Raw genomic sequence first — 12958 nt, 5'->3', positions numbered from 1 at the left:
TATTAGAGGGATTTCTGAAGGATCATGTGACACTGAAGACTGGAGTAATGATGCTGAAAATCACAGGAATAAATTACAATAAAAAAAATTAAAATAGAAAACAGTTATTTTAAATTGTAGTGATATTTCACAATATATAATTCTTTTTTGTATTTTCAATCAAATAAATGCAACCTTGGTGAGCAGAATATTAAAAATCTTTATATATATATATAAATGCTGTGTATCTATATATATATATATATATATATATATATATATTACTGTAAATGAAAGTTGTCAACTAGTAAAATATAATTTTTGCTTACCATTATTTGTCCTATTTTTTTACATAACATATATTTTTATATAACATTTTTTGCTTTGTAAAATACACACATAAACACATCCGCGCCTCTGAAACATCACAGTTTTGACTGTGTTTATTTATTTAACTTCTTCTCTCCAGTTCTTCAACTGTCCTCTACGATTAGCAGATTTTGCTGACGCGAGTGTGTTACTCTGCAGTTTCCTGTCAACGTGTTTCATAATCACACACACACACACACACACACACACACACACACAGCGGTTTAGAAACATCTGCAGCAAAAACACAAGAGTGGAGAATTTCCTACAGCCAATCACTGATAATGCTTAATAATGTTTAGCATTTTTATACGTACTGTCCCACAGCAGCTTTAACACAAACAGTGCTTTAAATAAAACTGCAGATGATGACGGACACGGACAGAAAGCATTGAGTAATCCTGTATCTACACCCACACAACTGCTAATTTTATTACTTACGAGATATAATCCAGTGATAACGGTGACTAATCAGTCCACTGTTCAATGCAACATAATTAGGATAAAGAGTAAAGCAGACACAGAGAATCAACATCCGATAGGAAGGAAGAGAGGAAATATGGGGAGAAAAATAAAGATAAATCTGAACGGCAAGTCGTATTTGCATTTCTACTAGTAAGAATTTAACCGAGAGCTCTACAATTTAGTTACTATTACAGTTTTTTTCCGATTCCTAACACACTAAAATGACATGAACAGCACAATTCTTTAAACGGACACACACAGAGAGAAAAACTTCTTCTCAAGTTTCCAAAAGTCTAAACACATTTTAGACCAGTGTTGGGTGTAACTAATTAGTATGTAATTAGTTACTGTAATTTAATTACTTTTCCCTTGAAAATGTAAAGTAAGGGATTACTCTTCATTTATCAGTAATTTAATTACAGTTACTTCTGATGTAATTGAGGTAAATACTGTCAATCCGATCTCACAGCGATTCGCATGCGTTTTATGAGGCGTCTAAATATTACGACCGATGAATTATTGTAAAATATGTATGAAAACATTTTATAGTATTTATTTGAAAGAATTAAAACAGATTCATGGCTTGTATTATTCAGCTGGTTGAGATTGATATGGGATTTTGAAAGTAATTAAAAGTAATTAAATACTTTTTAGAGAGAGTAATTTGTACAGTAATCTAATTACATTGTTGAAGAGGTAATTAGTAACTAGTAATTAATTACTTTTTTAGAGTAACTTACCCAACACTGCATAAGACACAACAAGACATAAAGTCACATGTTTGCCATTTCTAAATGACACTAATTGGCCAATTACATGTGCCATCTGGCCAAACACCTCAATGGTTAATTGTTAACACTTTAATCTGGATGTAAGCACTATAAAAACTATAAAAAATATATTTTTCTTGCCACTTTTTTTACTGTAATATATTTTCTGGAAGTTTCTTTTCAGTTTACTGTTTTTTGTAAGTCATTTTATGTAAATATTTCTGCTGTGACTTGTTTACTGTAGTGAAAAAATACATTATAGTTTCAACAGCATGTGTGTGTCTGCAAATATTTCTGTGCATGTGAACAATCTGAGACATATTTTAGTATTATGGCAAAGCATATACTAAAGATATGAGTGCTTTTCATTATGCCCAACAGCACTGTAAAAAAATTGGAGTAGGATTTACTTGAAAAAACCTTGCTAAACGATCTCACTCAGAAAATGCTAGTAAATTTACAAAGATTTGCCAAGTAAAAACCTAAACATATTTATCAGTAGCTTTAATTAGAAATCTTTAAGTTAAATTTACTTGGAATGTGGAATTAAGTAAACTTTACAAAAAATAAGTCATTTTAACTCGACTTGTAAAAAGGTTGATTAATACCGATTTCCTTTGCCTTTGTATTACACTTCACTAAAACAATTATCTTGAATTTTATTAGTCATTTATAGTATGTTCTTTACTTAGATCATCTAAGTAATTTATATATACATCATGTCAGAATGCAAACACCTCAATACTTGGTAGACAATACACAATGGTGGTAACATTTGATGGGTCGTTTTTGTGTTTGAATGTGTCGTTTTAAGCAAAAAATTTACTCGAAATGTCACAAAATGGCAATTTACTAATACTGAAAACAAAAATCAATGATAAAACAGTGTAAATACAGCTGGAAACCAGTGAAAAATGAACCTCATTAATTATTCAAGGTCCAGTGCATGATGGGAACCCCAGTATCAGAAAAGTTGAGTAATTTTTACTTAATTTTATTGAGTTGATAATACACTTTCATTTATACTTGCTTGAAATAAGTACTGATATAGAATTTACTAAGTTTTTTAAATTCTTGCCTGAACTAACTTTTTCAAGTAAATTACATTGGGTTTTTTCACTAGTTTAACCAAAAAAAATCTTTTACAGATTACTGTAAAAAAAATTTTTACAGTGAGTGTGTAGTTGTTTAGGCAAAAATCTGGTAATATGAATGAAGTGTGTGCCAGTTCATGCAAAAGTCTGATTTTGATAATGCTGTGTGTAGTTTCGTTTGCAGTGCTTCATTTTGCAGGATATATGAGGTATTTTGCAGTTTGGGCGTGTGGTTTTGTATTTAAAAAAAAACAGACTAGTTTGCAAAATTGTGTGTTAGCAATTGGAAAAAACTGTAAAGAGTTCTCTAGATCAGTTCTCTCTATAAAGAAAGCATTTGCAGAGCTCTCTGCCTCAATGACAGATCTCTGTAATTAATTATGCATATCTTTAGTGTGTGTTTTTATTAGTAATAATTCAGTTAGAGAGCTCGCTCGCATCTGGAAGAATTGAATTGTAGTGTAGAGCTCAATCGTAATCCAATGAAAAATGAATGAAAGTCAGTGACTATAGTGAAAATTCATTTGGATGGTGTGTGTGTCTCAGGATGATGATGTGTGTATCGGGAGCTGTCCGTGTGTTGTCTGTAATGAATGGATGAGATTATCACACCGCTGTGAAGACACCGGTCGCATGTGAGCAACATCTGACACACCACAACACACACCATCTACACTCATCCACACTCCAGATATCATTACACATCGTTTCACTGTAGCTCACTGATGTAAGTGAGGAGAGCAAAATAAACGGTGGCATATTATACACAAATATAGTTCATAGAGAGAAAATTATACAAATTTGGGGCCAGAAATGATTCCTCCACTTTGAGCTGATGATGTTTTCTGTAATCGCTAATGCTCTTTTTACACACACACTGAACAACATGAAGCATTGCTTGGTCACTGGTTGAGCTAAACTGGTATTATCTGATTGTGTAGTTCAATTTAACAGATATTCAACATAATTCATGTGTGAGAGTCCAACAGAACACTCTTAGAAGAAATGGTTCCATTTAGAACCAGAAATGGTTCCATCCCCCGCTTCATATATGGAACTCACTATATAGAACCTTTTTTTTTTTTGTAAAAGGTTCTATTGGCCAAGTATGGAACCCCAGGGTTCTATATAGAACCATTTTTTTTTTTTGGCAAAAGGTTCTATTGGCCAAGTATGGAACCCCAGGGTTCTATATAGAACCCAGAGGAACCCTTTTTTTAAGAGTGTATAGAACCTTTTAGGGGTTCCAAATACGTAGCTTTTAAGGTTCTATATAGAACCTTTTCTTCTAAGAGTGAAGGACGGACAAAACCAAATATCCACTCATTTCATAACTCTTCATATTTGATCACCATTTTCTAAACTGCGATGTGTGTGATGTTGAGGGTGTGTGAATAATGCTGGTTTGACTGTATAACTGCGCTGATGAGGGGAATTCGATGCATATAAACGGATCAGATGTGATCGCTGTTGATGAAACAGTGCGCGTGTGTTTTGATGATCGCAGACTACTGTAATTCAGCTTGTGATGATGAATGAGGTCATTCTGAGCATATGAACACAAACAGGTCTTTACACTGGCTCCCAGTTAGAATTGATTTTAAAGTTATTACTGGTATATAAATCACGCAATATAGTGCAGATATGCTCACTAAATATAAACTAAACAGTTGGTCCGGCTGTATTTTACTTTCTTTTTTATTCCAAACTGTATTTCTTTTGATTATTTTAATTTGTTCTATATGTAAAGCGCTTTGAATTACAATTGAAAATCCCGGTTCACGTGAGCTCTAGCCAAGACGAGGAACACTGAAACTGAAGATCTTACAAGCAGAAGATGTGCCTCTAAACAGCATCAGATTGGGTTTCTTTGGCTTGTAACGCGAATCTTCAACCTGAACATAATTTGAGAACAATTCTCTGGTTGAATAACTATTAAAAGCAAGCTTTCAGAGCGATATAACCAAACCTGATCAATAGAAACATCTGTATGAGATGCACAACACAAGCAAGATCATTATTATATCAGCCTATGAAACTCAAACTATTAAAAAGGATTTAGAAATATATAATCATACAGCAACAAGAAGGAAATGACTGAAAATCAAATCAAAAGTGCAGCAGAAAACAGTTAATCAGCAGATAATCAGATTCACTTATGCAAATATGATTATGAATTCAACTAAACAAAGCTTTAAACAACCGGAAGAAACGTCTATTAATAGAACAATCCTGCCAAACATATTCAACATGAAGCGCTTTTCCAACAAGCCACATTCAGAATCAACACTAAAGGGTTTTTTGGGCAGATCTGGGTCCATGACTGAATATTAATGTTAAAAAAGATGATAACACCTCTTCTATAATCATGTAAGATTAACTAGTTTTTTAAAGCTCTTCAATCAGGCACTGTTATACATGTCCAACATGTGGTCCACACACACACACACACTCGCCCAGATCCTTGAGATCAGAGAATCCGCATCTTCTGTGTGTCAGCAACGCAAAATATATAAACATAAGGGCGATTTATTGATGTGTGAGAGCGTCCAAAACTCTGCAAAGATCTCCCGTCTCTATTAGATTTAGGCTAAAATCACATCTATGTATGTGAGAACACTCACAGTGTGTATTTGTTATCTTTATGTACACTCTCAGAAAAAAAGGTACAAAAGCTGTCACTGGGGCTGTACCTTTTCAAAAGGTACACTTTTGTACCCAAAGCCTGCATATTGGTACTTTAGTGGTACATAACACCTAAAATGTACATATTAGCTCATGAGATGGACATATTAGCACCTAAAATGTACATATTAACACACTGTAAACAAATATTGTTGGTTTAACTTAAGAAAATTAAGTAGCCTGGTTGCCTTAAAATTTTAAGTTCATTGAAATGGAAAAATTGAGTTAATACAATGAAGGAGATTGACTTAATCATCAGAAACTCAAAATATTAAGTTATCTGAACCACATTAATTATTTAAGTTGATTTGACAAAAGAAAAAAAATGACATATTTTTAATGTACAAACGTACATATTTTTTCATAAAATGTACATAAAAGAATAAATGTACAAACAAATCATGAACATATTTTACCTAAAATGGACATATTAGCTCATGAAATTGACATATTAGCACCTAAAATGTACATATTAACACTTAAAGTTAAAATATACATATTAGCACCTAAAATGTACATATTAGCACTTACATTTTACATATTACTTAAAATGTACATATTAGCACCTAAAATGGACAAAAGTTTACCTTTTGAAAAGGTACAGCCCCAGTGACAGCTTTTGTACCTTTTTTCTGAGAGTGTATTGATTGTGAAGCACAACACGTTCTGCATTGCTATAATAATGAATAAATGAAAGAACTGGAGAGTAAACATCGTGAAGAGAAGCCGACAGGTTTGAGAAGCTCTTTGTTTTGATGGCCATCAGCAAAGGTGCAGATATTCACATAAACAAAGCTTTAAACAACGTACATCATCTATTAATAGAACAATCCCGACAAACATTCCACAAGCCGCATTCAGAATCGATAATAACTATCTAGCCTATCTATTACAGGTTTTTTTTTTTTTGTGGGGTAACGTTAGATCTGGCTCCAGAAGCTTTGCTCGAAACTGTTCTCCAATCGTGTAAACACACACCTCGCCAAGCGCGTGACTGACTGACAGGTTTGAGAAGCGCTTTGTTTTGATGGCCATCAGCAGAAGGAACACTCAGAACACTTAAAGGTGCAGAGACTCACACGTAAGCGTGGTAAATGAACGCCCATCCGCGCGGTCTCTCCAGAACATTGTAGAGGAAATTCTGCAGGCGTCGGTAGAACGCGTTGCGCTTCGGCGGCCTCTTCCCGGAGATGCTGGATCTCTGTTTGCTCAAGATACTGCCGCGCTTCGACGCGTCCGCGCCCGCGATCAGCAACGCGCCGTCTCGGCTCGAGTCCGTCGCGCCCGCGTCCAGCCCCACGAAGCCCACCTTCAGCTTCTTCTCGGCCGGCGGGGCGTCATCGGGAAACACGCCGCCGTTGCGGGATTTCTGCACCATGCTGGAAGCGCTGTCGTCATGGAGATCCGCTGCTGCTGATGGTCCTGATGCTGATGCTGCGGGTCGGGACAGGTGCGAGCATCACTGCGCACGAGAGGTGCGCGCGCTGAGAAACAAGAAGCCAATAGCGATGCGAAGACGATCTGCAGTCTCTCCCTCACTCTCTCTCTCTTTACTCTCACACACGCACGCGCGCGCACACACACTTTTCTACATCCCATAGATTCATGATTTCCTCATCTAAACTCACAACCAGTGTTGGGTAAGTTACTCTAAAAAAGTAATTAATTACTATAGTTACCTCTTCAACAGTGTAATTAGATTACTAATTACTCTCTCTAAAAAGTATTTAATTACTTTTAATTACTAATTACTTTCAAAATCCCATATCAATCTCAACCAGATGAATAATACAAGGATAGACATGGATCTGTTTTAATTCTTTCAAATAAATACTACAAAATTGCATGAATTATCCTTAAACTGACCAAGGTTGAGAAGGTTACATTATACTTTTTAGCTTCAGACAATACATTTTGATGTTAAACCCCTGTTTTATTTCTGATCTCATGACATTTCACACTTTTTTCATACATATTTTACAATAATTCATATGAATTTGTACGAGTGCGGTCGTACAATTTAGACACCTCATAAAACGCATACGAATCGCTGTGAGATCGGATTGATCTATACACAGTATTTACCTCAATTACATCAGAAGTAACAGTAATTAAATTACTGATAAATGAAAAGTAATCCCTTACTTCACATTTTCAAGGGAAAAGTAATTAAATTACAGTAACTAATTACTTAGTAATTAGTTACACCCAACACTGCTCACAACTGACTGTCAAATTAAGACCTTTTCAGTTTTTATGTTAGTCCCCCTGTCAATCATTTTATCCCTTAAAACTGATCTTTGATCACTAAAATTACACATTTAAAAGTGTTTTCTTTGGAAAAAAACTTCATACATTAAAATAGCTCGAATGTAACTCCACATCCAGCACCCATGTGGGACACCTATAGGTTTAGGTCCCCCATAAATACATGAATAACAGTGAAACTAAGGGTTAGACAAAGTGACATGACCAATCAAATGTCCAGTCATATTTGAGGATGGAGCAATCATCAATCAGGAGACACCTTGTGTGAAGACCATCTGAAGGTTAGAAAATTTTATGTTAAGGAGTTAAATAGATTTTAAACAAAGCAATCCTGCCACGTTTTAGCCTTATGAAATGTTTGTCCATCAAAAAAAAAAAAAAATAGTGTAACTTTATATGTATATTTGATATTTTTATCAAATGTCCTTAGTGTCACACATTAGGAAATGTGGTTTCCAAATCCGGGACAGTATGATCAGCCTAATGTGGGACAGTTCTTCAATGAGTCATAAATGGGGCATGTTATAAACATTTATATGAATAATGTTTATTAGACAAATCTTAACCAAAGAAAAAAATGTTTCACGAAATGGAAACAGGTTTTTCATGACCTTTTTTCAGAATCTGTGGTCAGATATTAATAAAAATGTCATTCCTAATAAATAAGTCAAAGAAACTCACTTTAAAATAATAAATACATATTATCCATGTAATGATTTTTTTTAGTACTAAAGAAGGGGTTTATCAATTATGCTGTTTTGGTAAAGAGGAAACATAGACAATTGTAGGCTACATTTTATTTTTTTTTATAGTTGTACACTGTAAAAAATTTCTTGTCAAATTAACAGTAACTTACTGGCAACAATTATCCAGTACTTGCTGTATTTCATTTAACAGTAAAATTACCGTAACACTAACTACAGTACTGTTAAGCATACTGCAAATTAAATAACATTATTTTACTGTAATTTCTTACCATATTAAAGTACAGAATTACACTGTTAATTTTTAATAATACTGTATAGTATGAAATGTTATTGTATTTATTTTATAGTGCTACTGTGTAACCTGTAGAAAATCCGTAGAAATATTATTTTAACTGTTAATGGGAAATAGAAAAAAGAACAATTGAAGCTTTAACTGCACAAGGTTTATTGTGTATTTTCAAACACATTAGTACATTTACATAATATACATTTAAATACATTAATACAATTAAATAGATTAATAATAAAAATGTAATATAATACAATAAAAATCATGCATGACAATCATGAACAATTATGCATAAATACATGCAAAAATTATCATGAACAGGTAAAATAGAAAAGATTAAAGGGGTGCTATCTGATCAATCTAGTAGAAAGATAGTTCATTACAACTCATCCACCCACTCCCTGCTGGGGTAAAACAGCTTAAACTAGTATAAGATTGTCTATTGGTTTGAGATAGACTGTCTAACTGGTCAGTTGCTGATTTTAAAGGGTTTTTGGCTGCTTTCTATCTAAGGGACCAGATTTGCAGGGCTGGGAGACACATATAAACTTATAAACTATAAAAGCTTTGACGAGTAAACCACCAATCCAGATGAGTATAACAAAATGACAAGTTATCCAGTGTCCTTTAAAAAAAAAAAAAAACTAAACACAAAACAACCTCATCATGCACATGTGCCATGAAAAACTTGCATTACGGTATCAATAATTATTTATATGCAGACTTATGTTCTAACTTTTGCAATAGGAAGTTTTCTATCCAAGCTTTTATGCAATTAAACCTTAAACTGTACAGTAACGTTTATTTTCACACAACAATTCTAAACAACTTGCAGATAGACAAAATTCACAGATGGATAAAAATCCGTTTAAAATGTTCTCAGTGGGTCAGTACTGGACCAAGGTATAGTAGTAGTAGTTAGATAAATAGAATAATTAAATTAGATTAGATTTACAATTCATCGGTCATCAAGATGGATAGGGGTCTTCTTAACATGCACAGCTCACACCTGTGGAAAAGGAGAACAGACAAGACAGTTAAAATACAGTACGTTTTTGTTGTTGTTTTGGCTAGCAAAAACAGACAAAATGATGTCTAAAGTGTAATTCACTTAATACTAAAATCTTGTTTGTTGGACTGTTGTTTAAAATCAATTCATTTACGATCATGTGAAAACGTAGGCTAAATCTTGCTTGTGTGATACTAAGTTACATGACTTAAAAAAAGATTGACAAGGCATCGTTCCCTTCAAATGAGTACATGTCAGTTTACACATAGTAAAAAAAAAAAAAAAAATGATATTATAGCCGACAATACTGTAGTATATGCAGTGAATGGTTCCTACCGGAACACCCCCAGGCAGTTTGTGTAGTTGGTATGACCCGGGTTTTTTTTGTTGTTGTTGTTGATTCTAAGTTCGCTTAGTAAAGTGTTCAACACCAGGCTAACTCCCTCGTGTATGTGTCGTTAATGATAACCAAAGATTAACAAAGACCACAACAAATACTGTAAATGTCACACATAGCTTTGTATTTTGGACAAAAATACACCTTGGGCGCTTTCCGCGGTCCAACTTTATCACTGAGGTAACGTTATAATGGCAGAACGCCAGGTCAGGATTTACACGAAAATAAGCGTGAAAAAATCAATAAGAGGAATCGGCACTTTAATTTTATAACAATAAATCCGAATCCTAACCTTGGATGTCCGATTTCAGGATACATTTATCGATTAGCAATTCCTAACCCCTGTAAGTCATAAAATAATGAACGTGCAGGCGCTTCCACCGACTTAACGTGGTAAATAACAAAATGATTAGACCATTTTGACCGTATAAGAGGTTACATATGAAATATATGTTAATAAAATCACATTTAATCAAGTAAGGCTATCAACATAAAAGAAATCCGCGTCTGACTTATACAGACGTAGAACATTCCGCGGCCACTTCTTTCTAACGTTAATCTGTTAACGTAAGTAACTCATATGGTTTGCATAAAAATATGAATTACTAACCAGATGTATGGCGAAAACGTTGCCGACCGACAGCGACGCGATGCACGGCCTGCGTGTTCTTACAGAGGGAAGGGAACTGAAGAGTTCTTCATAAAATGGCAGCTTGTTGTGGTTATTTTTCGCGGTCATTTCGTACTAATGTATTTGAATTTACAGTAACATCCCAAATGGCTACATTGAAGAGTAGCCCATCATATACATATTATATTAAAATGTCTAGAATATATTAAATTGAATATAGAAATCGTGGTCAGCTATTCTAAATAACTTTAAAGTTATTAGCTAGAATCCGTTTGCATACACATTATAAGAATTATTACTTACCAGATGAAGAAGTTGCAGGTCGGCAGAAAAGACAGCAGCACCACTGACACGACAGAGAAACTCTTCCAAAGTCAAATATGCTCTCATGCACACCCCACTGACATAAATTATGTCATAAATTATGACTGTTAATGGTCAACCAGTGCTACATTTTTATTTTAAATGTAAGAATAACATTAGTAGGCTAGCAATTTTACCCGTGGAACTGTGTGTGGTGTTTTTCGCGGTCAATTGCACTGCTGTATTTAGATTAACAGTAACTGATAATTTCCCAGAATGCATTGCAATTCTACAGTAACATACTGTCAACTGTGTGCACAGTATATAACTGTTGAAAAAACAATTTAATACTGTGAAAACAACTAAATCTACTGTAACTTACTGTACATAGATTATACAGTAAGAAACTGTTGAGAAAAACAGTATAATCCTGTGAAAACAACAGAAATCATTTACAGTGTAATTATACCAAATTATTTTGGTCTAAAGTGTATCTGTTTATTTTTTATGTGTTTTACAAATGCATTAGTAACTGATACAATGGTTTTGTTTATGGATTGTGATTCTGGTTTACAGGAAATGGATAATATAACTAAAGATTTTGTTATTTTACATGTTTCATTCATTCATAACAAAGACAATTGCTAACTTATAGATTTAAGAGAGAATCTAAAATAAATTAGGATGTCACTATTCTACATGTATCAATGTGATTTTTGGTATTTTATCATAGATTTTTCAGTGTCCCACATTAGGAAGCTGCAGATTTTCTCAGACAACTTGCTATAAGCGCTAATATGCCTATAATTTCTCTTATGAATGGATTATCTGAATTTTCTCTTTTGATTTGATTGGGACACATACCGGGGTTTTTAAAATTGTATTTGGTGTGGATTTAAAGTTTTGGTTACATGATGTCATATAACACATTAGGGCAATTCACCCTATGCAAATGAGCCCCGCTTCCACTCCCTCACTCAGAGATCCACATTGATCTGATTGGTTACAAGGTGGTTTGTGACGTCAGAAACACCAAAGCGTGTTTTTGAGACTGTCTTTGGTTCACTGCAGTTTTAAGGAGGAAATACTCAGCAATGCTGTCCACTTATCAACTTACATATTAATAACACCACATAGACAACATTAAAAGCTGGATTTACACCACAGTTCAGATATTGAACACATTAAACCCGCCTAAGCCGTTAGCTTGAATAAGAGGGATTTTATCACAAAGATTGATCACAAATTGAGAATTTGTTTTTGGTTGAAATTCTCAAGTTGAATTGTATGGAACAGGAAAAATAGGAATAAACAAGTAAACATCATATATATTCCCCATTGTTTTTAAAAAAGTGACGGTTTGAGCAAGAATAAACATATAAAGGTTTAGAAATATAACCAAGGCAAGTTTTTATTTATTATTTGGAACCAGAATAAAATCTGTATATTTAATTTGTGGATCCATTTTAACAGCGTTGAGAGAGTTAATAGGGTGAGTTATGGTGAAATCGGACCAAGTCATACATCATGTGTCACGATACACACCCAGGAAACGTAAGAAATATCAATATTTATTAAGGGGTAATCCATACTCACAACCAGTCCAGGCAAACGTCCAAAATCCAAAAATGCAATCCAAAAACATAAAAGACAAACACTATATATATATATATATATATATATATACACACACACACACACACACACACACACACACACACACACACACACACACACACACACACACACACACACACACACACACACACACACACACACACACACACACAAGCGCTAACAGGTTGTCGAAAAACAGCTGTAAGGCAATGAACAATCAGCGACAGACAGGATCATGGGAATTGTAGTGAGAATGCATAGACACCGTGAAAACTGAGGACCTCTAGTGTTTAACCCAGGGAACAACCTAACACTGTGACAGATTTGCCGTGTGTTTGAGTTCTCACAGTGTAATCTGTCAAATCAGTGAACAGA

The 12958-nt window shown here is 34.1% G+C and overlaps 1 protein-coding gene across 3 annotated transcripts in view; it reads right to left on the bottom strand.

Annotated features, from left to right (window-relative positions):
* The window catches only part of kcnq2b (potassium voltage-gated channel, KQT-like subfamily, member 2b), a 50017-nt gene extending 43115 nt beyond the window's left edge, over window positions 1-6902 (bottom strand). For all 3 annotated transcript variants that reach the window (XM_039654004.2, XM_039654015.2, XM_039654008.2), the window contains exon 1: window positions 6442-6902. In XM_039654004.2, coding sequence (XP_039509938.1) covers window positions 6442-6740 — 299 coding nt within the window. In that variant the 5' untranslated portion in view covers window positions 6741-6902. The remainder of the gene's footprint in view (window positions 1-6441) is intronic.
* Window positions 6903-12958: the final 6056 nt, after the last annotated feature.

This window comes from Pimephales promelas, chromosome 8, assembly GCF_988280905.1.
Source record: "Pimephales promelas chromosome 8, fPimPro1.hap1.1, whole genome shotgun sequence".
Taxonomy (NCBI): domain Eukaryota; kingdom Metazoa; phylum Chordata; class Actinopteri; order Cypriniformes; family Leuciscidae; genus Pimephales; species Pimephales promelas.
The sequence above is the reverse complement of the archived record's forward strand: the minus strand, read 5'-3'. Positions and strand labels throughout refer to the sequence as shown.